This window comes from Corvus hawaiiensis, chromosome 14, assembly GCF_020740725.1.
Source record: "Corvus hawaiiensis isolate bCorHaw1 chromosome 14, bCorHaw1.pri.cur, whole genome shotgun sequence".
Lineage (NCBI taxonomy): Eukaryota > Metazoa > Chordata > Aves > Passeriformes > Corvidae > Corvus > Corvus hawaiiensis.
The window spans coordinates 22950897-22971291 of NC_063226.1; the positions used below are offsets into that span (position 1 = coordinate 22950897).

Consider the following 20395-nt stretch of genomic DNA (forward strand, 5'->3'; position numbering starts at 1 on the left):
CCTGACCCTGAAGACAGGCTTTTGGATGGGGACGGGCAACCTCTGCAGGAAAGGGAAGCGTCTCCTTCACAGTCCAGCGCAGGAGGTCGGCGCGGGCAGCCCGGAGTCATTGCGGCCGTGGGCTCAGCCCCGGCGCCTCAGACCGCGGCCGCACCTGTCCAGGTGAGGCTGTCAGTGCAGCCCCTGCCCGGGGCGTATTTCGCTAACCCGCGAGAGCGCCGCTGTCACCTCGCACCAGCACAGCTCGGCTGCGGTGTGCGCCTCCGATCCGTTGCCTTTGTCCCGGAGCAGAGGAGCGGGCCGGCCCGGGGCGGGCAGAGCGGGGCTGAGCGCCGAGCAGCGAGACAAAAGGTGGGCGAGGCCGCCCGTCCCTCCACCCCCGCGGGCACCGCTGCGCTCCCGGGGAGGTCCGGCCCGGTGAGGCCCCCGCGCACGCGGCACCGCGACGACCCCCGGCCCGGGCCGCGGCGGCACGGTCGCCACGGCAACGCGGGCGGTGCGTCTCCTGACGTCACTTCCGCGCGGGGCGTCGCGCGGCGTCGCGCGGCGTCGCGCGCAGTGCAGCCATGGCGCTGTCGCGCGCGGAGCGTTGTCTCGCGCTGCTGCTGCGGCTGCTGTCGCGCGCCTGCCTCGCGCTGCTCGCGCTGCTGCCGCCGCCGCGCGCCGGCCCCGCGCGCGCCGTCCCGCCGCCGCGGCGCGCGCTCCTGCTGCTGCCCGCGCGGCGCCTGGCGGCGCTGCTCCGCGCGCGGCAGGTACCACCCGCGCCCCGGGGAGGGGGGAGCGGGGGGACAGCGGGGCACAATGGGGGGACAGCGGGGCACAATGGGGGGACAGCGGGGCACAGCGGGGGCACAGCGGGGCACAATGGGGGGACAGCGGGGCACAGCGGGGGCACAGCGGGGGCACAGCGGGGGTCCCGCTCTCCGCCGCCCAGCGGCCGCGCCTGACGGCGGTTCCCGCTGTGCCCTTGCCCAGGTGACATGCATCGAGGTGGTGGAGGCGTACGTGCAGAGGATCAAGGAGGTGAATCACCTCATCAATGCCGTGGTTAAGGACAGGTGAGCTGGGGGTAGACGGCACGGTCGAGGACACAGTGGCTCTCCGCCTGCCTCCCTTCGGGCCCCAGGCCAGGCCGCTGCGCCACGCCAGGGGCTCGGGGATCCCCGCGCTGCCACCGCAGCAGCACCGTGCTGAGCGCCCGGCGGCTGCTCGGCCGGGATGCTCCCGGCTCCGGCAAAGACCAGGCTTCCCTCACAAGCTCCTGCCGCACTTGGGGTCCGCCCGCCCTGCGGGGACCCCCTCCTCTCTGATCCAGCGCCATAACATCGCCGGGTGCCTTGTTGCAGGTTTGAGGAGGCCCTGCAGGAAGCCCAGCAGGTCGATAAGCTGCTTTCAGAGGGCCCTGGCAATGACTACCTGGAGGAGAAGTTTCCCTTGTTGGGGGTTCCCATCACCGTTAAGGAGGCCTTTTCTCTGTACGGTGGGTTTATCTTTGTGCCTCTCCAGGTCGTGATTTGCTCCCTCTTGGCCAAGTGCTCCCCAGAGTGGTGGGTGGCTGTGGCAGGTGCTTGGAGGGAAGTAGTTTCCCTTTCCCTGCTTTGCACCAAGCTCTGCCCGGGCTTCTGCTTTTGTGTTCTATTGTAGCACACAGGTGCTGCAGAGCTTGTGGTGCCTCAGAGGAGCAGCCCTCACTGGGAACCTGCTTCCTGCAGACCGGGATCGTCTGGGGGCACTGGCCCTGATGCCTCCCTCCTGTTGACCTTGGCACCACAGGGATGCCCAACACCTCTGGCTTGGTCAACCGTCGTAACGTGATCGCCACCTCAGATGCCACAGTGGTGTCGCGGCTGAAGCAAGCGGGTGCCATCCCGCTGGGTGTCACCAACTGCAGCGAGCTCTGCATGTGGTACGAGTCCAGCAACAGGGTCTACGGGCGGACCAACAACCCTTACGACCTGCAGAGGATTGTCGGCGGCAGCTCAGGTGAACCCTGGCACCTCAGCACAGTCCTGCACAAGTGACAGGTTAAAATACAGCAAGGGAAGAGTTCCACGTCTCTGCACACAGCTATTAATGTGTCCCTGGGCTCTTGCAGAGCTTACAGGCCTCTTTCCTGGGTACCGCTGTAGGCTATTGGGAGGTCCAGCTACTTTGCCTCTTTTGGGTGTTTCATCTGGCATTGCTTCAGTTTGCTCTGTCGTAGTTCAGCAGGAAAATCCCTTTGGCCCGCATTCTCCGGCTGTCCCCCAGCTATCACGAAAGCCAAGGTGCCCCCCATCCCTCTTGCTTTTTAGGCCCCCACCCTCACTGTGAGGTTCTCCTGCTTTGCTGGATGATTTGCACCATAAACCTGTGGGGTTTTGCCATGTTTTCTCCTGTGCAGGTGGGGAGGGCAGTGTCCTGGCAGCTGCCTGCTCAGTCATAGGTGTGGGCTCTGACATCGGCGGCAGCATCCGGATGCCTGCCTTCTTCAATGGAGTCTTTGGCCATAAACCCACAACAGGTAGGGTCGGTGTTGGGGTCTCCTCCTCCTCCCTGCCAGCAGAAATGCCATGAGGTGGAATGGGGGCTGTGGGATGAACCCATTCAGGACACCTCTGTGCTGGTCACTGGTGGGATTGCTGTAAGGAGTCAGGTAACCCCTTGCATGGGACAAGCCAGTTGAGGAAGCACAGCTGGGCTTGGCAGCTGGGAAGCTTTTGGTGATAGAATGCCAGGCACATGGGAGACAGGAGGGGGTTTACCCAAGTATTGTATCCTCAGAATGGGATATTTTCACAAGGTTGGGATCTGCTGGGATGTTTCTCTGGCTTTCAGTGTACTGACTGGGTGCTTTTCCTCCCTTCCCCACCCTATGCACCTTGCCATCAGCACTTTTGGGGTGTGCAATCCCTGGGGAGCCATGTCTCCCTGTACCCAAAGACCCCCAGCAGGGCTGCCCTGTCTGGAGATGATACTTGGGGTGGTACCTGACATCTCTGCTCTTAGGGGTGGTGCCCAACGATGGCCAGTTCCCAAACGCTCAAGGCGTGCGGACCAGCTACCTGTGCACAGGGCCCATGTGCCGCTACGCAGAGGACCTGGAGCCTATGTTGAGAGTCATGGCCGGTCCCGGGGTCAGCAAGTGAGTTGTTCCCACTGCTCCCAGCTGCTGAGCTGGAGTCGGCAGCTCTCACAGTGTATTAGTCCTTTGTACGAGACAGGTCTGCACCCCACCCAGTTTGCTTATTACTGATTTCCTTCCTCTGCTCCTGGCTTCAGCAGGACCTTGGCCGCTGGGACTGCCCTTCCCACCACCCATGTGCTCCAGAGAACCAGCAGCCACAAGCAGACTGATAGGTCCCCCTTCACCAGTGAGCTGTCCCACACACCCCTCCCCTCCCAGGGCTGGCCTTCCTCCTGGGTATTACAGGGCCTTTTTCCTGTTGTTGAATGAGTTTTCCATCCCACATCATGGCCAGTTCAGTTCCTTCAGTTCTTGGTCCATGCAACCAAGAGCGTGCTGTGTGCCAGTGAGGAGCAGAACGGAGATGGGGCACATGGGGCAGCCCTCTTTTTTGCCACAGCCTGCACACAGTTGCTCTCTCCATTACCACTTCATTTTTTCCCTGGCTCTTGTGCAATCCCAGCCTTGGCTGCGGGGTTTGTAATCACAAGGTGCTTCTGGAGAGATGAGAATTTTCCCAACAGAAACTTGCTGGGACTGAGGGGGCGGGTGAGCATCTGGATGCGTTATGGGCAGTAGGTGTCTGTGTGTCTTCAGGTTCTCACCTTGCCTCCCTGGGGGACAGAGCAGGGTCTCCTGAGGACACATAACGAGCTTGTGAGAACCTCTAGCAGCTGCAAAGGAGCTGGGGATGGATTTGTGACAAAGCACCATTCCTTTCCCAGACTGAAACTGAATGAAAAAGTGTCACTGGAGAAAATCAAATTCCACTGCATGGATCATGATGGCGGGTCCATTTTTGTGTCACCTGTGGACAAGGAAATCTTGCAGGCCCAAAAGAAGGTAGGAAGCAGTGGAGGATGGTACTCACTGGGGCGAACCTGAAGATAGAACTTGGGGAGGGGAAAGAGCTGCTCTGTGTGGCTCCTGCAGGGGCCAGTGGGATGAAGGACTGGGGAGGCAGCCTTGCGTCCCAGTCCTGTGCTTTCAGGGGTTAAAAAGTGGAAAGAACTTTTTCTTCTTCAAGGCTAAAGAAGAAACAAGGGGAAGATCTTCCGAGTAGGTCCCCTTACCCTCTTCTCTGTAGTTTCCATGGGCTGATGGCAGTGCATCACATCCTTGTGGAAACAAACCTGTCCTTGCACTTCCCTTCAGGTGGTGGAGCACCTTGAAAATGACCTTGGGGTCCAAGTTCAGCGTGTGGCAATCCACAAGATGAAGTATTCTTTCCAGATCTGGTCAGCCATGATGTCGTCCAAGGACAGCGAGGGGCAGGTGTGTCAGAGTGAGCTGGCAAAGGCACCACTTGGGTGGCAGCAGGGAAGAATCAGCTGTTCGGGGCCAGCTGTGGAGAGCTGTAGGCTTTCAAAACCTGCTCAGGGGCTTTCCCTGCTCCATTTGCCCTCCCAGTCCTCCTTTCTTCTCCTAAAGCTGCACAGCCCCTTCTCCCTTGCTTTCCTGTGGGATGAGGCCATGGCTCTCAGCAGAGGAGCAATGTGGTAATAGGGAGGGGGAGGTTGTTTTGGCACATTGACGTTTTCCGTGCAGGTTGGTATGTCAGCCAAGCAGGGGACATCCTGCCTTGCTCTTTGCCCCATGCTGTGTCTTCTGACTTGTAGACTGGGATTAGCACCCTTTGGGATGCCAGGACAGGTAGGGGACTAGCAGCTTTCCAGCAGGAGGCCTGCCTGCGTTATTTTTCCCTGGAATTGCAGCTGCTGTGCTATGCTCTGTGCATGCAGGAAAGTGTTTCGTAATAAAATAAACTTGTGGGAGCATCATAACTTGTGCATTCCTGGTGCAGAGGCAGTGATGAAACAGCCCAGCCCCACCACACTAAGGAGGGCTTATCTGGCTCCTCTGCTCCTTCTTCCTGGTCCCATGGTCATATCATAGGAGGAAATGCCTCCCTTGCATCGTGTCAGTTGGGTGTTGCTTTGGGGGACTCTCCCTTCTCCTTGCTGTCTCTGGCAGGGAAAGATACTCCTGCTGCTGCCCTGGATCAGTGTCAGAGCTGTGGGGCACTCCTGATGGGCAACTCCTGTGTAAAAGCAGGAAGGCCTCACATTGGGATAATGGGACAGCCGGAATTTCACTGTCTCTTGCCAGCCTGTGCCTCCCTGCTGCATGTTGGCTGTGCTGACGGGGCGAGCGGGTGTGTTACAGGAGGCACAAAGATTCACAGACCTGCTGGGGGACCACGGGAAGCCAGTGTGGCCGCTGTGGGAGCTGATGAAGTGGCTCGTGGGGATGTCTTCTCACACTCTCCCAGCTATCGGTAATGCTGCGAGGGGCCCTGGGAGGTGCAGAGGCAGTGGTGGGGTGGGCAAGTTGTTAAATGCAGGTATTACCCTTCCAATGCCCAGTGAAGGAACTCAGGGTTTGCCCTGAGCAGCTTCAGCCTAGTTTTGTAATGACACTCCGTGTCTTTGAGTGACATGCAAGCTCAAGAGAGCTGGGTGGGTCTTTGATAAATGGTAGTGGGTATTGTGGGAGAAGAAGTGAGGATGATGGAGCTGAGGGCAGGGTTCTCTCCTGCTGTGAGCCCTGCCAGAACTGCTGCAGGCTCAGAGGGAACAGTCAGGGTCTGCACTGATCTTATTTCATAGCAGCAGGTACTAGAGAACCCTAATTAGCGCAGTCGTGCTGTCTGTCTAATGAGTGCTGGGGTCGTTCTGCCAGCTCTGCTCAACCCCACTGCCTGGAAGAGCTGGAAGGAAGGGGCAGGCTGAATGCCTTTCCCTTGGCAGAGCTGGGGGGATGCTGCCCACAAAGCTGTGCCAGGGGCAGTCTGCTGTGGCTACTGGCAGAGAGGGGGGTACGTGGGGGGCCTCACCAGAAGCGGGGGATGCTGTGTGTGGCTGGGTAATGTATTTTTGCCCCACACAGCTCACAGTCCTCGCTCACTCTCGTCCCCATTTCTACCTTTTGCTGCAGCCCTCGGACTGACAGAGAAGCTGGTGAACCTCAACCTCAGTGGGAAGGCCAAGCTGGTGAGCATGGGGAAGAGCCTACAGGAGGAGATGGAGGCGCTGCTGGGGCCGGATGGGGTGCTCCTCTACCCCTCGCACCCCACCATCGCCCCCAAGCACCACTCCCCCATCTGCATGCCCTTCAATTTTGCCTACACAGGTGAGCAGCCCTGGCTCCTGTGGGGTTGCAGCTAGGGCTGCCGGGATGGTCTCACCCATGGCAGCAGTGTGGGCTGGCAGCTGGGGTGTTGAACCCAGAGTGTTCTCATTGCTGATGGTGGGCTGTGCAGCAAAGAAGGGGGTCTTGCTGCTCCAGAGAGTGGGGCAAGGGTTGTTGTGCTTCCTGCTGTGTGGCATCTTTTACCTTTTCCAAGTCTGACTTCTGTGTGTGATATTGGGGGCCTCCATGCCCCAGAGGTGTTACAGCTGCCACTGCAGTTTAGCAGGAACCTGAGAGCCTCCATCTCTTGGGGTACAGCCTGGGGCTCCCTGTGTGGGTCCCATGTGGTCTGGACACCTCAGTGCTAGTGTCAGTGCTGCCTGGCTTTGGAGTGATGGAGGGCTGGTGCCTGGGGCAGGAATGTCCCATATTTGGCATGCCATGGTGTGTGCCATCCTTGATGTGGGCACTGTGAGTCTCTGACCAGTGATGTCCTTTGTCTCAGCAGTGGTGCTCCCAGGATCTTGGTGCTGTGTAGCAGCAGCTTGCCTGCCTGGGGTGGGAGAGCCAGGCAGTGATGGTTTCCAGTCACTGTGCTCACTCTGATCCATCCAACCTTCTCTCTTGCAGCCATCTTCAATGTCCTGGGCCTGCCAGTGACCCAGTGCCCGCTGGGGCTGGGCAGCGAGGGGCTGCCACTGGGCATCCAGCTGGTGGCAGCCGCCTACAATGACCACTTGACACTGGCAGTGGCCCGGTACCTGGAGAAGGCCTTTGGAGGATGGGTTTTACCGGGGAAGGTTTAGCCTTGGGAGGCAGGGACAGAGACAATGGCAAGTGCTGATGCTTGATCCCATCATGGCACTGCCTGCTCCCTCTGCATCCCCCTGTGCCCTCCTGGGGGTGGCTGGTGGTGCCTCCAGCCCAGGAACAGCTGGGCTGTTGCCACTGGAGTTCTCATCCCTGTGGCACCCTCTCTCACAGAGAGACCTGCCTTCCCTGAACCCCTCAGGAGCCCCAGTGCTGCAGTCTGAGGATGTCCTGCCTGCATCCTGCCTGCAGTGGGCACCCACCCACCTCTTCCAGACCATGGAGTTGGCCAGTTCTGTGACCCTTCTGCTTTCAGAATGCTGAGTGAGAGCTGGGCAGAGGATGTGCTTCCAGACTGCTGGGGCCAGCTGTGCAGCACCCCTCGGGGCTGCCTGGGCCCATGGGGGTCCTCCTTGGCCTGACCCTACCCACAGGGCTGGACTGTGCCTGCTGCACCCAGGCTTGCCAGCCTCCACAGTCCTCCCAAGTTCCTGCAGGCTTCCTCCCCACCCTGACCAAGAAGGGGGAGAGAGGGGCTGAGGGGGCTGGAGGAGCCATAGGCTGCCTCACCAGCAGCACTTTGTGGGGTGGTGGGTGTCTGCAGCTGTCAGGCACAGCTGAGAGCATTTGCAGCACTGGATGAAGCATTTCCTGCTTGTGTCTTCCCCTTCTCTCTGGAGGGATCATCCTGCCTGACTGGCATCCCCTGCCACCTGTCCTGCTGAGCTGCCTGGCCTCCACCCCAGGAGCGGACATGGACAGCGATGTGAGTGGTTCGTCTGAGCAGGCAGCAAGCACAAGGTGTTCTCATTGAGGGAAGTATTAAAGAGCCTGTCCAGTCTACTGTGGCTGTGTGTCCTTTTCCTCGTGGCTGTTACCCTGCCAGCTCCCATCAGGCCCCAGCCCATCTCTACCAGGGATGTGTCAGGGCTGCCCAGCTGCTGGCCATTGGAGTGGTGCAGGGACAACTGTGGGGATGCTGGCATTGGCCCCAGGGGTGGCACTTGGCCACTCCAGGACTCTTGTTTTGGAATGGCCAGGCTGACAGTGACTCCTGGGCTCCTGGCAGAGCTGAAGGGTGCTTATGAGCCCCACATGCTGCCGTCAGTGGCTCTGTTGGTCTTGTAATGGTTGCACAGCTCCTGGGAAGAACAAGCACAAGCCAGAGGCCTGGAGCTCTTGAGGGTGATGCAGAGCCACATGCAGGTCCCTTGTGCTCTCCAGGGCAAAATGAGGGGCCCCAGCCCTGTGTGTCCAGCCTGTAGCACTGATCTTGGCAAGGATAAAACCTGGTATTGGTTTTGCTGGGATGTCCTGACCTGTGTCTGCCCTGCCATGTGTCACCCCTGGCCCGACCCTTATGCTTCTCTGTCCCCACACCACTGATGGTCCCTGCAGGGGTAGCATAGGAAGCTGCAATGGCGTGCTGGGACAGGCTGTGCCTCAGCCCTGGTGTGCAGAGGGCACTGCTGAGCGGCTGCGCCCAGCTGGGACGTTGCTAACAAGGAAGCAGGGAAGGAAAAAAACAAACCCTGGCTCAGCAAAGGAGGTACAAACCACCCAAGTCAAATCACATCTCCCAGCGTGGTGGCACAGATAACACGGACCTGTCCCCCATCTGGAGGAAGCCGGGCAGCTGAGCAGACCGTGGTAACGCCTCCTGTGAGCACTCAGAGCCAAACGTGGGGTTGCTGAGCTGAGGGTGTTGTGTTTAACAGAGCGTGGTGGGCAAGGTGGGTTCCTGATACCGCAGAGAGAAAATGCTGGATCAAGGTAGGGGGGAGTGCTGGTGCTTCAGGGTGGTGTGATGGGGATGCAGACAAATCCCCACAATCTCAGTTATTGCCACAATATGGGGAGGGTTGCTGGGATTTTCCCTCTGGCCATGGCAAAGGGGAACGGATGTGCTGGGGCTCAGAGGGGGGCTGGCAGGGACCAGTCTGCAGTCAACCTCGCTGCTTCAGGGAAGCATTGGCCCCCTTGTGCTGCTTTCTGCAGTGGGAACAGCCCTGTCCCTGCCTGCATAGGCAGCCCGTGCTAGGATCTCCATCAGTTCCCCAGCTCTGTGACTCCACAAACCCCCAGAACAGTCCTGGAGACTCCTTCTCCCTCCAGGCAGAAATGCTGCTGCCTTCAAAAGGCTCTGTTGCAAGGCCAGGAGGGCTCTTGCTGGCCTCAGGGTGGGGGAAATCCCTAGACCAACTGCCTGTGCTTCGGCTCTGATGTTTCAGAGGTCTCACCTCAGCCCTCGCCCACAGTTTACAGCTGCACGTCCCTGCTTGTTGACTGTTCCTCTTTGTTTCAAGCTCTTAATGCTGCAAGGGACAGAGAAAGCATGGGGGGAATGTTTTGTACCCACGTGCTGAGGTGGTAGCACTTGTAACATTAGTGCAGAGTCAATGTGAAATGGGAAGAGAGAGTGGCAGTGGTGAGCCAGCCCCGTGGGTGTCCCGTCTGGCCAGGGGTGCTTCCGCCCCTCCGCCTCTGGAGGTGGCCCTGGGCTCCCCACCTTCACGGGGGAATGTGTCCCCACAACCAGAAGGTTGGTGTGGTGGCCTCAAAACCCTTGCACGTCTGCTCCAGGAGAGGAAGGTTACCTCCATGACCGTCAAGAGCAGGGAAAGATTCCTGGTGGCTGAATGGTGGGGCAAGGCCAAGGTAAGGAGAGACTGGCCAGGTGTCAGATGCAGGTGTCCAGCAGGATCAGCCTCTGCTGTGGTTTGCAGTCTGAGGTCTCTTCTTACAGCCTGAGAGGGTCCCTCATTGTGCCCCATTTTGCCTTGTGGGTGCCGTCACACATGGCCAGGGAGGCTGTGGGATGACTGGGGGTGTCCTCGAAGTGGTGTCACAGGTTGTGCCAGTGTGAGTCATGCCCAGAGCTGGGCTGAGTCACCTCCCCAGTGGTGTGAGCATCAGGTGAGAAGCTTTCTCAGACCCACATCCCAGTGACGAAGGCAGCATGGCTTCTCGCCACAGGGTGCCAGAGGTGGGTGCAACAGAAGGTCACTGCAGCACGTGCACAGTGCCACAGCAGTGTGGCAGCTGTCCACTGTCCCTGCAGGTTCACTTACCACCACAGCCCTGAAGGCATCTGCCCCTCCACTGTGGACACCTCTGTGCCATAATAGGTATGTGGACTTCATGGGGCAGTGTCACTGGCTGAAGCTTCTGAGAATAATACCCTGTTTTTAATCTCAGGTCCCAGCAGCCCGTCATGTCTGTGGGTAGCGAAACAGCTCCAGCACACCCATCCCTTTCCGTGGCCCCCGGCGCGGCAGCGTAGTGTGGGGACAGATGGATGGGCTGTGGTAGGATGAGCCCTGCCCTGCGCCTGCTGCTGTTCCTGGCCAGCTGCTCCCTGCTCCAGGGTAAGCTAGTGCTGAAGATGTCACCACAGTCTGGGGGGGTGGGGCCCTGGCTGCAGGGCAGGGGGAGGCACAGGGTCACCTCTCACACCTACTGAAGGTACCTGGGAAGAGGAGGGGCCCAAGTGGTCATCAAGGTGTGATGAGAAAGTGTCTTGGGGTGACTTTATGATGTGTATCCCCTCTCACTGCTCTATGCCCAGAAATTTTAAGTTTTGTGCCTGCTTTGCTTTCTCCTAATTCTTATCTCACAGAAGGAAAATAAGTAAGTAATGGATATTTTGAACCAAACCACTACAGAAAGAAAACCCCAGGATCAGCAGCAGCTGTGTCAGGGTGTTGTCCCTCCTGTTTTGTCAGCTGTGTTTCTGCTTTGGCAGAAGCATGGACAAGGTGCTCTCAGTGTGCGAGGCACTGGGGGGATGGAGGTGCTGAGCACCTGCTTTGAAGTCAGTGTTTGCCCATGCTGGGCTGAAGCTGGGGAACCTGTGCATCAGGCCACAAGGTGACTCTGCAGGACGCTGCCCCATGCCCCTCTCCTCCCTCTCCAGGGATGCTACTGCGTCCACGGGATGTGAAGCTGGAGGCACGGAACTTCCACGTCTGGCTGCACTGGAAGCCAGACCCCAGCTCACCCAGCTGTGCCACTTACGAGGTGGAGTGGAGGAACAGGTAGGTGGGGAGGAAGGGGTGAAGGGATCTGGTCTTCTTACACCCTGGCAGAGGGTGTTGGGGACCCCTGGCAGCCAGAGGACTGCTGTCTGGCAGTAAATGCCACAGAGTGACAGAGCAGTGGAGTTGGCTTGTCCCACCCCTGCACATGCAAGGTCAGCTCAGGACTGTGTCCTGGTGGGTTTTGAACAACTTCAGGACAACCTCCCTGGACAGCTTGGTCCCTTTCCTGGTCACTTGCCCAGTAACAAACTAAGGGGTTGCTTTTGGACTGAGGTTTTGGATTTGGGTTTTTTTCCATTATGCTAAATGGGATTTCCTGTATTTCAACCTGTGCCTGCCGCCTCTTGTCCTTTTGCCAGGCACCAGTGAAAGGAAGGCTCTATCCTCTTTTCTCCATGTTGATAAGACCCCCCCAGCCAAAGTCACCTTTCTCTGAGGCTCAGCTGTCGCCACTCCCTCAGTTTCCCTCATACCACAGAGCCTCAACAGCCTCAACCCCTTGGTTGGTGGGTTCTCCCTGCCATGACTGTGTGTTTTCTCATTGTGGAGAGCACAGGTCAGGGCACAGTGCCAGGTGCCATCTGTCCCCAGGAGGGAGTCAGCTTGCTGGTGATACCCCTCCTCATGCATCCTGGGATGCTGTTGGCTCATACCTGGGCTTTCCTATACTTTCCACCTGGGCAGGATGCGGCATCTGGGCAGCCCTCCCTTTGGGCTGAGAAGGTGCTGAAAAGAAGCAATCCCTGTGCTTTCTCCCTGGGCAGAACCTCAAACTGGACAAAGGCAGATGCCTGCGGGGGGAACAGCAGAAGCTCCTGGGTGTGTGAGCTGTATTTTGACAGGATTCACGATATCTACTGGGCACGGGTGAGAGCGGTGGCCAGAGGTGAGCAGTCCGAGTGGGCCAGTTCCAGCGAGCTGCAGCTATACAGAGACAGTAAGGACCGCGAGCTGCTCCAGCTGGGCTCTTCCTGGGGGGCCAAGGGGGAGAGGGGTCCTTGGAGAGATCTGATGGGATATAGTGGGAAACCATATGAGGATACTGGAGGGAAAAGAGCCAAGAGACCTAACCAGAGGAAAGGGATGGGGCAGAGCTGCTGGAGGGGGGCTGGTGAAGAGCAAAAGGACAGAGGAGACACAGTGAGGTGAGGACCATGGATAGGCGGCCCCAGGCCAGCAAGGCACCATGAGAATTTGGGTCTGTGGGGAACGCAGCGAGATGGGGCAGGAAAGGATATGATTCTCATATCTCCGTATATGAGAATATGAGCCTTTTGAAAGGCTCACCTTCCTCCCCTGTCATGGTCTGGGAGTTTTTGCCCCAGCAAGATGAAGCTGGTGCAGGCAGGGGCAGAGCCTCTGGTGATTCACTCACCCTGACTATTGTGTTTGCCAGATGTGGGAATGTGCCTCTTCTCAGTCACAGACTGGCTGTTCTGTCCAAAAAACCTGATGGTTTCTTGGAGCTAGAAAATTTTCAGGACCCTGCCCTGACCCCCATCACAGGGGTTGTTGCAATAAACTGAATGTGTGAGCAGCTAAATGGGTTCTACGTTGGCAGTTTGCGTTCCCTTGTTCACTCCCTCTGCATCCAACTGGCATGGAAATGGGTGCACTCAGAAAGTGATTGCTGGCCTTGGCAGTGGGTTTCCAGGCCCTGGTGGACGGCTCAGGGGTGAAGGCCTCAGCAGTGGGAGCCGGTGGTGCTGCAGGTCTGTCAGTGTGAAGACGAGGCAGAAGCACTGCTGGCTGTCATGAAGACCTGGTGGCTGCCATTCCTAGAGCTGGTTTCAGAGCACAAAGTGTCATCAGGCAAGACCCAAGGAGCTTCTGTGCTCTGGGAAGAGAATGTCAGATAGAAAAATATCATTTCTAGAGAAACAAGATGCCTGCCTTCCTTTGAAGGCCTTAATTTTCTATTTTTTTCCCCCCTCCCTACAGCAATTGTTGGCCCCCCCAAGTTGTCCTGGCTGCTACAGGATCAAATCCTCAGCGTAAACATCACCACACCACTCACTCCCTACCGAAGAAGAGCTGGTTCCTACAAGCCAGTCGACCGAGTGCTGCTGAAGCTGTGGTACTGGCTACACCTGTACGAGGGGAACCTGCTTGTCCAGCAGGTGTGTGGTAGCTGGGCAGGGCCCAGAGCTGCAGGGCTTGCACAAGCTCTCCGGGTGCAGCAAAGCCACCATCTCAGGTTGCAGTGGTGTGGGGGTGGCTTTGCCACAGCCCTGCCCACACCTGGCTGTGCATGCAGGTGTCAGGTGCTCTGCACCCCCAGTCTGGGGCTCTCCTCCTCAGCGAGGCAGGAGACCCCTTCCCTCCCCTGGGTAAGAAGAACTGGACTGGTTCTGTTCAGATGAAAGGTGATGCCACAGGTGTTTCAGGAGATGCTCTGGGACCTGAACACCTCCTGGGGCAAAGAACCGAGTGTTGGAGGTGCCCAGGAGGAGGGACCATGGGGCAAGTGCGATGCTGAGGCTGCACAGAGCAGTGGAGCCATGCACAAACCCCACCTCCAGCCACTGTGGCCACCTGTCGCATCTGCTTTCAGGTACCCTGCAAACGGAGCAGTGAGGAAGTGCCTTGCACCTTTGGGCATCTGAAGCCCAGCACACAGTACTGTGTCCGGACGGTGGCTGCAGACATGGCAAGGGAGCGGAGCCGGGAGGCTGAGCAGTGCCTGGTGACTCCAGCAGGCCCTGCAGGTGGGAGGACTCTCACCATCTCAGCTGGCACGGTTGCATCTCAGGTCCTGCTCATAGCACAAACTTGCATGTAGATGTGGGCCCCTCACCCCCAGCCACTGTGGTCAGGGTTGTTGCCCAGTGCTGCCCAGTGGGGACCTCTCAGGGCAATGCTTTCTCGTCATCTGCCTTGGGCTTGCCTCCTGAAACATCTCAGCCTGGCATGGATGGGAAACACTGATGGAGGGTGGGCTGGGAGGGATGTGTTTGAGTGACCCCTCAGCCTGCTGTGACCTCCCAGCAGGCTTTCCCTGGGTCCTTGCCATGCCGAGTGCCTTCTTCCTGCTGCTGCTACTGAGTGTGGCTGGGCTCTACTTCATCCAGCTGCATGTCTTGCCCAGGCCGCCGGAGACGCGCCTCCCAAAAGCACTGGTGAGTGAAGATCCTCCTCCAGCCTCTGCCTTCTGTGTAGCCATAGCCGAGCCAGGGTTCCCTGCATTTGCAGGGGCTCAGCACCTCCTTTCCTCCAACTCTCACACCACCAAGCCCATCTTGGTACCCAGGTGCCTTCCCTGCTGTCTGAAGCACGGTCCCCCAAGGAGAAGGTACTGGTGGAGGGCATCAATCAGCCATCCATCACAGTGGAGGATGGGGTCTCAGGCAGCGCAGCCCTCAGTGTTCAGCAGTTTTTCACTCCTAAGCTGGCAGGGCTTTGGCCAGCTGAGGCTGACCATGTCACTGCTTGTGTCCTCACAGGCTCTCCAGAACAGCGAGCTGAGTGTGGCCATACAGGTGCCTCCCCTCGAGCTTGAGGAGAACCCACTGGCCCTGTTCCTGCAGACTGAGCTCCCCTCCCACAGGCCATCCACAGCTGGGCAGGCATCAACCACAGTCCCACAGCTCCTCCGCGGCCTTGCCCAGGATGTGAGTGGCTACTGTGGCAATGGGTTTGGCCCAGACTGCCCTGAGGGAAGGGACCCATCCTGCACCCACAGCCAGCTGGGGCACGCCTGGGATTCCCAGGTCCCATCACGGCTGGAGAAGGATGGGGAGACAGGTGATAGGGATCATGTGCCAGAACAGCCGGTGCCAGTGGGACTGACTGGAAACAGCTACATAGGTGACAGGGACAGCCAGACACCTCAGATACTGCTCCCCCTGCACCTCCAGCTTTACTTTAAAGGCCAGTGCCCAGCCCTGGGAGCAGGCAGCCACCTTCCTCTGCCCGTGCCGAGCAGGAGCTGCAGCCAGGAGTACCTGCAGGAGAGTCTCGGCACGGCTGGACACTGGGTCCGGCTCAGCTCCGTGAAGATCCCGGCCAGTGCGGAGGAGGAGGGAGGGCAGCTCCTCTCTGCTCCCCAGCGCCTGCTGGGCGGCGAGACTGAGCCGGAGCCAGGTGACAGCGCCGTGCAGCGAGGCTACTCGGAGCAGGCAGAACTGGGTGTCTCCAGCCCCTGCCAGCTGCTCCCCTCGCCCCTCAGCGTCCTGCGGGCGCCTGCCTTCTCTGGCTACGAGCCACGTGCCCCATCTGGCAGTGAGAAGTGGGGGCACCCTGGAGCTCCCGGGCTATGACGCCTGCCTGTCCCAACCTGCTGGTGCCGGGCTGGGGATGGGACTGGGGCAGGCAGAGGCATATTCCGGGCACGACCGCCAAGGATGGGCGCGATCCAGAGCTTTCCTCTGGGGTTTGGTGCTCTTGAGACAAAGCATAAGGAGCATGGACCAAAGCTGAACACCCAAAACTCTTATCTATTTATCTGTCTGTATGTGTGCATGTATGGTACAGTACCTATACTAATGCAAATGTATGTAACACTCATATATACATATATATTTATAAAGCTCTTTAATGAAAGGATATTGGGTTTTTTTACTTCTGTGGAAATGCTGATCGTGTGCTGGAGCTGGTTTTAAATATCACTAATTTATTATAGAAAACTGGCTTCTCTGTTCATTGTTTCTGTGTTAGAGACACAGCACGGCCCTTCCCTGTGCAGCAGTCAGGAAAGGCACGGGGTAAACTTGGGGTTTTCCTGGCAGAAAATTGCACCCACAATCTCTGTCTCGCCATCCTGTGGGAAAAGACTGGTTTTTAGCACCATGGGGATACATTTATTATTCCTGCTGCCAGCACTGGAGTGATTTACAACTGAGAAGCTCTGCCCTGCAGTTGTCCCTTGGGATGTGTTTTGAGGCTGTGCCTGAAGCCACAGAGGCAAGGGGAAACATCCTTGTGCTGTGCCACAGGCTGGGATCAGTGGAGTCAACATGTGGTGACAAATCCAGGCTCCTGGACTCACAAGAATTACTCTGGATCTGGGAAGAGGTGAGAAATGGGTGTCTAGCATCCAGGCAGCTGGTGGAGGGGATGGAGGTACAGTGCTGCCAGTCTTGGGGAGCCTTTGGGGCTGTGGAGAGCCATGTTCCAACCCTGTGAGTCACCCCTGACACCCCAGCCACGTTCCATCCCTGCCTTGTACTGCAGGCTGACCCCACAAAGGTCCATGAGGGAGCAGAGATCCACCTGCAGCCGGGGGAGGACCCCACACCAGATGCCCGAATGAGGCCATGACTCCATGGGAAGCTCATGGCTGGAGCGAGCTCCTGGCAGGCAGGACCTGTGGCCCCATGGAGAGAGGAGCCCAAGCTGAAACAGGTTTGCTAACAGGACTTGGGACCTTGTAGGGAGAGCGATGGAGCAGCTTTGGGGTGTGCCTGGCGTCCAGCCCAGGTCAATCCCACACAGACAATGTGAGGATGTGTGGTGTATTGAAGAAATTGAGCTGAATTAACAAAAAAAAAAAAAAAAAAAATTGAAAAGACAGTCCCAAGAGCTGCTTGAGGAACACGTGTATTGCTCATACACTTTTTGCTGCCCTACAAAGTTGGTGTCCAGTCCCTCACAGTCTCTGATCTGCCTCAAGGTCATGGTCAAGCCCTACATGCCTGGAGCCCTGTTTGATCAATTACCTCATCCCCATAGCCCCCAGCGCCTCCAATCCCACGCCACTCTGGAAGGTCACTGCGTGGTCTGAGGCACCAGCACTCAGCAGGAGCATCAGTCAGAGCTGCTCCACTGTTGTGCCACAGACTCTGGGCGGGAGCCACATCCCAGGCAGGAGCTTGTCCAGGCCCAGAAGATTGTCCATCATGCTGCTCCAGCCCAGTCCTGGGTGGTTTGCCAGGACATGGGACCAGTGCAATTGCTCCCGGTCTGGGTCCCACAACTGCTGTGTTGTGGGTGCTGGGCTTGTGCCAGGGCACAGCCTGTGCTCTGATCACAGCTGGCCAGGTCTCTGCACGTCAGAAGAGGACCATCTCTTTCCTGAGTCTGTGGCAGGACACGGGTGATTCAGGCAGTCACTCACTGGCAGCAGGGGCTTGCCTTGGCCCAGGGGTGGCTGAACAGCTGGAATGTTCCCACTCATATGAAAGAGTTGTTCATGGGGAGTGGAAAAAGACAGAAGGCTTGTGACATTTCAAGATGGTATTTAGCAGCTGAAGTTTCCGAGTGGATGCGAGAGAGGGTTTCTGCTTTGCCTCGGAGGTGCGAGCAGCATGCAGGTTTCTGCAGAACCACAAAGAGAAAGTGCAACATTCACTGCAGGGTGAGGTCCCAGCATGTCCCAAGAGAGACCTGTCACCACTGTGTGCAGCACAGGGCCTGGGTGGAGTGTCTGTATTTGATCCCACTTTGGTCTTCACCTGGCCAGGTGTTATATGCTGAACAGGACTGGACTGCGCTGGAGGATGGACCTGCACAGGACACTGGCCCAGTCTCTCCATCACCACTGCAGCCTCAGTCACACACATACAGCCAGGTCCTCCCTCAGCATTCCACGCTTCCTCCACAGCCTGGAAAGGGCTGAGCCAGTGACTGGGCCTTAGGCATCCAGCCCACTCTACAGCACCATCATCTCAGAGGTCAGATGCCATCTCTGGTGCTGGCCTCAGGCCCATGGCACAGCGCTGTGCCCACAGGTACTGGTGCAGGGGCTGGTGAAAGCTCTGACTCACCACGATCAATTGGCTGTTCCTGCCTTCTTTCCATGGTGTTTTCAGATTCTGCTGGTGCCAGATCAAAGCAACAAGAGAGATGCAGCTGCAAACAGCTCTTTATTAGAAACAGCAGGTTTAGGACTGTGCAAGAGCATATTTCTTATTACTAATTCTCAGAGATCAGAGCTGCCAGCCTATGAAAGTGGTGCACAGTGGAAAATTGCTCTTTGGGGGCCAATGGGGCTTTCACAGTCACTGAGTGAGAACCATTGTGCCTGACAACCATGAGAGATGTGGTGGCTCCTGAAATGATGGGGAAAAATTAAGCTCTAATATTTTGCAGGCTGCCAGTACCCAGGAGCATTCCCATTTGCCTTTAAAAGCCATGGGAGGCAGAGTTGCAAAGAGCAGGGTCTGCTCTGCTCCTGTGCCCACCCTGCCACCTCTCTGGGACAGCCCAGAGCCACCCCAAATCCTCACAGCCACCTCAAGCGTTGTCCAGCACATCTGTGTATGTGGCAAAGACCTGGGACCTCACTGAGGCCCTGTCACTCAGCCTCCCTGTGCAAGTTGCCTTTGTGATGGCTCTGTAGCTCCAGGTGGGTCTCTGAAGCAGCTCAGGGCAGCAGCATTGGAGCTGTCCTGCTGGACCCCATCCTTCAGCCCAAAAAGGCTTCGTGGTTTGACAGGTCTGAGTTGCAACGTCCAAGCCACTGGCTCCTGCTGCACCTTTCTCTCAGTGGTCTTAGCTGCTTGGTTTGGTCAGGAAGCCCACTAGGATGTGGGTGGGGACTGTGAGAGCCCCAAAAGCCAGAGCCTGAGTGTGGTGTGATTGGAGGATGTGCATGAAGAGGGCTGCAGGGCTGACAGGCTGCAGAGAGGTGAACTTGCTAGCTCAGACCAGTGTGGTTTCTCTCCAAGCAGGAGCTTTCCTGCAATTCCTACATGAAGTCCTACTTCATGTGCTGGTCTGGCAGTGCCCTCACCTGGGGATGTGTGGCAAGTGTCTGCACTCAGGATGTGCCATGGGCACCCTGAGGGAGTCATACACCACCTAGCTCGGTCACCAGGTCCTCTTACTCCGCAGGACAACCTCCCCTGTGTTGGATGGAGCTACCTCACCGCTCACCACTGCTATTCCCGGGGTCTGTGACACGTGGCCAGCTCTTGTGCTTCCCATCCTTCAGGTGCATGTCAGGGGGTTTCTGGTCCTGGAGCCTATGGGAACAGCAGCTCAGGTCAATACTGTCCCACTTCCTGGCACTGCTCCAGTAGCTCTCTGCCCCTAGGATCATTCATGCTCCTGCTGACAGACAGGACCAGCAAGCTGCCCTGAGTTGTGTGCATGTTGGCTCACAATGCACTTGGAGTTTGAGGGGGTTCTGTGCTTCCTCCTCATGGCACCACAGCAAATGTGATGAGCCTGTCTCCAGGATTTTTCATTCTATGACATGAAACCTGGCAGAATTCTGGTTTTTTCCATCCTCTATTTTCCAGATGATGGAAAACAGGCTAGATACAGATTTTTGTTAGGAGAAAAGTCCCAGCTGAGTGGCGTGCCCACTTGAAATGGATGATAGCCTCATCTCAGCTGTTTCCCAATTTGTATCCATGCCTGACAGATGGAGACTGGCAAAGAGAGGTAATCAATGATCTCTGGATAATGCACCTTCAACCACTCCATGAGAAATGAGAGCCTCTGTTTTGTAATCAATAGGGTCACAGTCAGCCTCATGATTAAAAAATAGATGCTTGGGCTGCTCAGCATCCTGTCCCATCTTCCTCAAGAAAGTCCCAGTGTGATGTCCCACCCCACAAGATGAGAGGACACAAGAGATTGAGAAACATGGATCTCATGCCAAGACTTCAGAGGGACTTTCCATGTGGCACCTATGAAGTAAGCACTGTTCAACCCGTCTGAGCCCCAGCCTCAGTGCAGGTACGAAAAGGCACAGAACAAGTTGTTCTGTCTCCTCTCCTCCATGAATAACACCTCAGGATTTTAAGCTCCCGAGAGCTTAAAATCTTATTGTGCCTGTCAGTCACTTCCCTGCTGCCCTCAGGAAATGTGGTGCTCGGTGGGGTTGGACATGATCTGCAGTCACAGCAAGAAGGGCCTGGCTGAGGTCACCAGAGGGACCAATTCCAGCTGTATTTCTCTAAATTAAAGCCTTCCAGAGGAAGAGAAGTAATTAGAAGCAATTCCAATTGGCTGATAGCACAGTAATTTGAAACTGAAGTCAGGGAAAAAGAACAGGATCTCAAATGGGAACTGGAAAAACCTCGACACAGGAGAGCTGGGCCAGGTCCCAGCTGACACAGCAAGTGGCTGGGGGCTCTCTCTCTCTGCAACTTTGGGAAGAGCGTGCACCGCTTCAGTGCTGTTCTCTCAGAAAAGCCATCTTTCATGACCCTGTCTCGTGGATGGTGCTTTGGGACACCGGTGGACAGGTCTCCATTGCTGTCTGCCTTTTTTCCAGAGAGAGGATGGGTATTTACCTCTCAGCCAAAACTCCCACAGACGCCAGCTCTGAATTCCGCCACTCTCCTGTTTCTGTGAA

At 57.3% G+C, this 20395-nt stretch overlaps 2 protein-coding genes across 15 annotated transcripts; both read left to right on the top strand.

The window, feature by feature from the left end:
* Window positions 1-566: 566 nt before the first annotated feature.
* FAAH2 (fatty acid amide hydrolase 2) lies at window positions 567-7951 on the top strand. 5 transcript variants are annotated; one of them, XM_048318479.1, is made up of 12 exons: window positions 567-752; window positions 976-1058; window positions 1347-1480; window positions 1774-1983; window positions 2384-2503; window positions 2989-3124; window positions 3892-4009; window positions 4322-4441; window positions 5333-5444; window positions 6104-6298; window positions 6929-7131; window positions 7283-7951. In XM_048318479.1, exons 1-11 carry the CDS (start codon window positions 567-569, stop codon window positions 7102-7104), a joined length of 1590 nt encoding a protein of 529 aa, XP_048174436.1. In that variant the 3' UTR covers window positions 7105-7131; window positions 7283-7951. The 5 variants fall into 5 exon arrangements, with proteins under 5 accessions (XP_048174436.1, XP_048174435.1, XP_048174437.1 ...); XM_048318478.1 differs by having other exon boundaries at window positions 6929-7951; XM_048318480.1 differs by lacking the exons at window positions 567-752; window positions 1347-1480 and adding an exon at window positions 4715-4819 and having other exon boundaries at window positions 990-1058; window positions 1645-1983; window positions 6929-7951.
* Window positions 7952-8053: 102 nt separating this feature from the next.
* Window positions 8054-15690, top strand: LOC125333017 (interferon lambda receptor 1-like). 10 transcript variants are annotated; one of them, XM_048318468.1, is made up of 9 exons: window positions 8054-8841; window positions 10170-10236; window positions 10307-10476; window positions 11025-11145; window positions 11913-12085; window positions 13090-13268; window positions 13703-13856; window positions 14137-14267; window positions 14592-15690. In XM_048318468.1, exons 3-9 carry the CDS (start codon window positions 10407-10409, stop codon window positions 15405-15407), a joined length of 1644 nt encoding a protein of 547 aa, XP_048174425.1. In that variant the 5' UTR covers window positions 8054-8841; window positions 10170-10236; window positions 10307-10406; the 3' UTR covers window positions 15408-15690. The 10 variants fall into 10 exon arrangements, with proteins under 10 accessions (XP_048174425.1, XP_048174427.1, XP_048174426.1 ...); XM_048318470.1 differs by having other exon boundaries at window positions 10317-10476; XM_048318469.1 differs by lacking the exon at window positions 10170-10236 and having other exon boundaries at window positions 8054-8881.
* Window positions 15691-20395: the final 4705 nt, after the last annotated feature.

What these genes read in the sequence shown, in the direction of transcription:
- FAAH2 (XM_048318478.1), top strand. Translation starts at nt 567, where the DNA reads ATGGCGCTGTCGCGCGCGGAGCGTTGTCTCGCGCTGCTGCTGCGGCTG. An exon ending in TCACACTCTCCCAGCTATCG is followed by an intron (nt 5,445 to 6,103) that starts GTAATGCTGCGA and finishes CTTTTGCTGCAG; the next exon opens with CCCTCGGACTGACAGAGAAG. An exon ending in CTTCAATTTTGCCTACACAG is followed by an intron (nt 6,299 to 6,928) that starts GTGAGCAGCCCT and finishes TCTCTCTTGCAG; the next exon opens with CCATCTTCAATGTCCTGGGC.
- LOC125333017 (XM_048318469.1), top strand. Translation starts at nt 10,407, where the DNA reads ATGGGCTGTGGTAGGATGAGCCCTGCCCTGCGCCTGCTGCTGTTCCTG. An exon ending in GGAACCTGCTTGTCCAGCAG is followed by an intron (nt 13,269 to 13,702) that starts GTGTGTGGTAGC and finishes ATCTGCTTTCAG; the next exon opens with GTACCCTGCAAACGGAGCAG. An exon ending in GACTCCAGCAGGCCCTGCAG is followed by an intron (nt 13,857 to 14,136) that starts GTGGGAGGACTC and finishes GTGACCTCCCAG; the next exon opens with CAGGCTTTCCCTGGGTCCTT.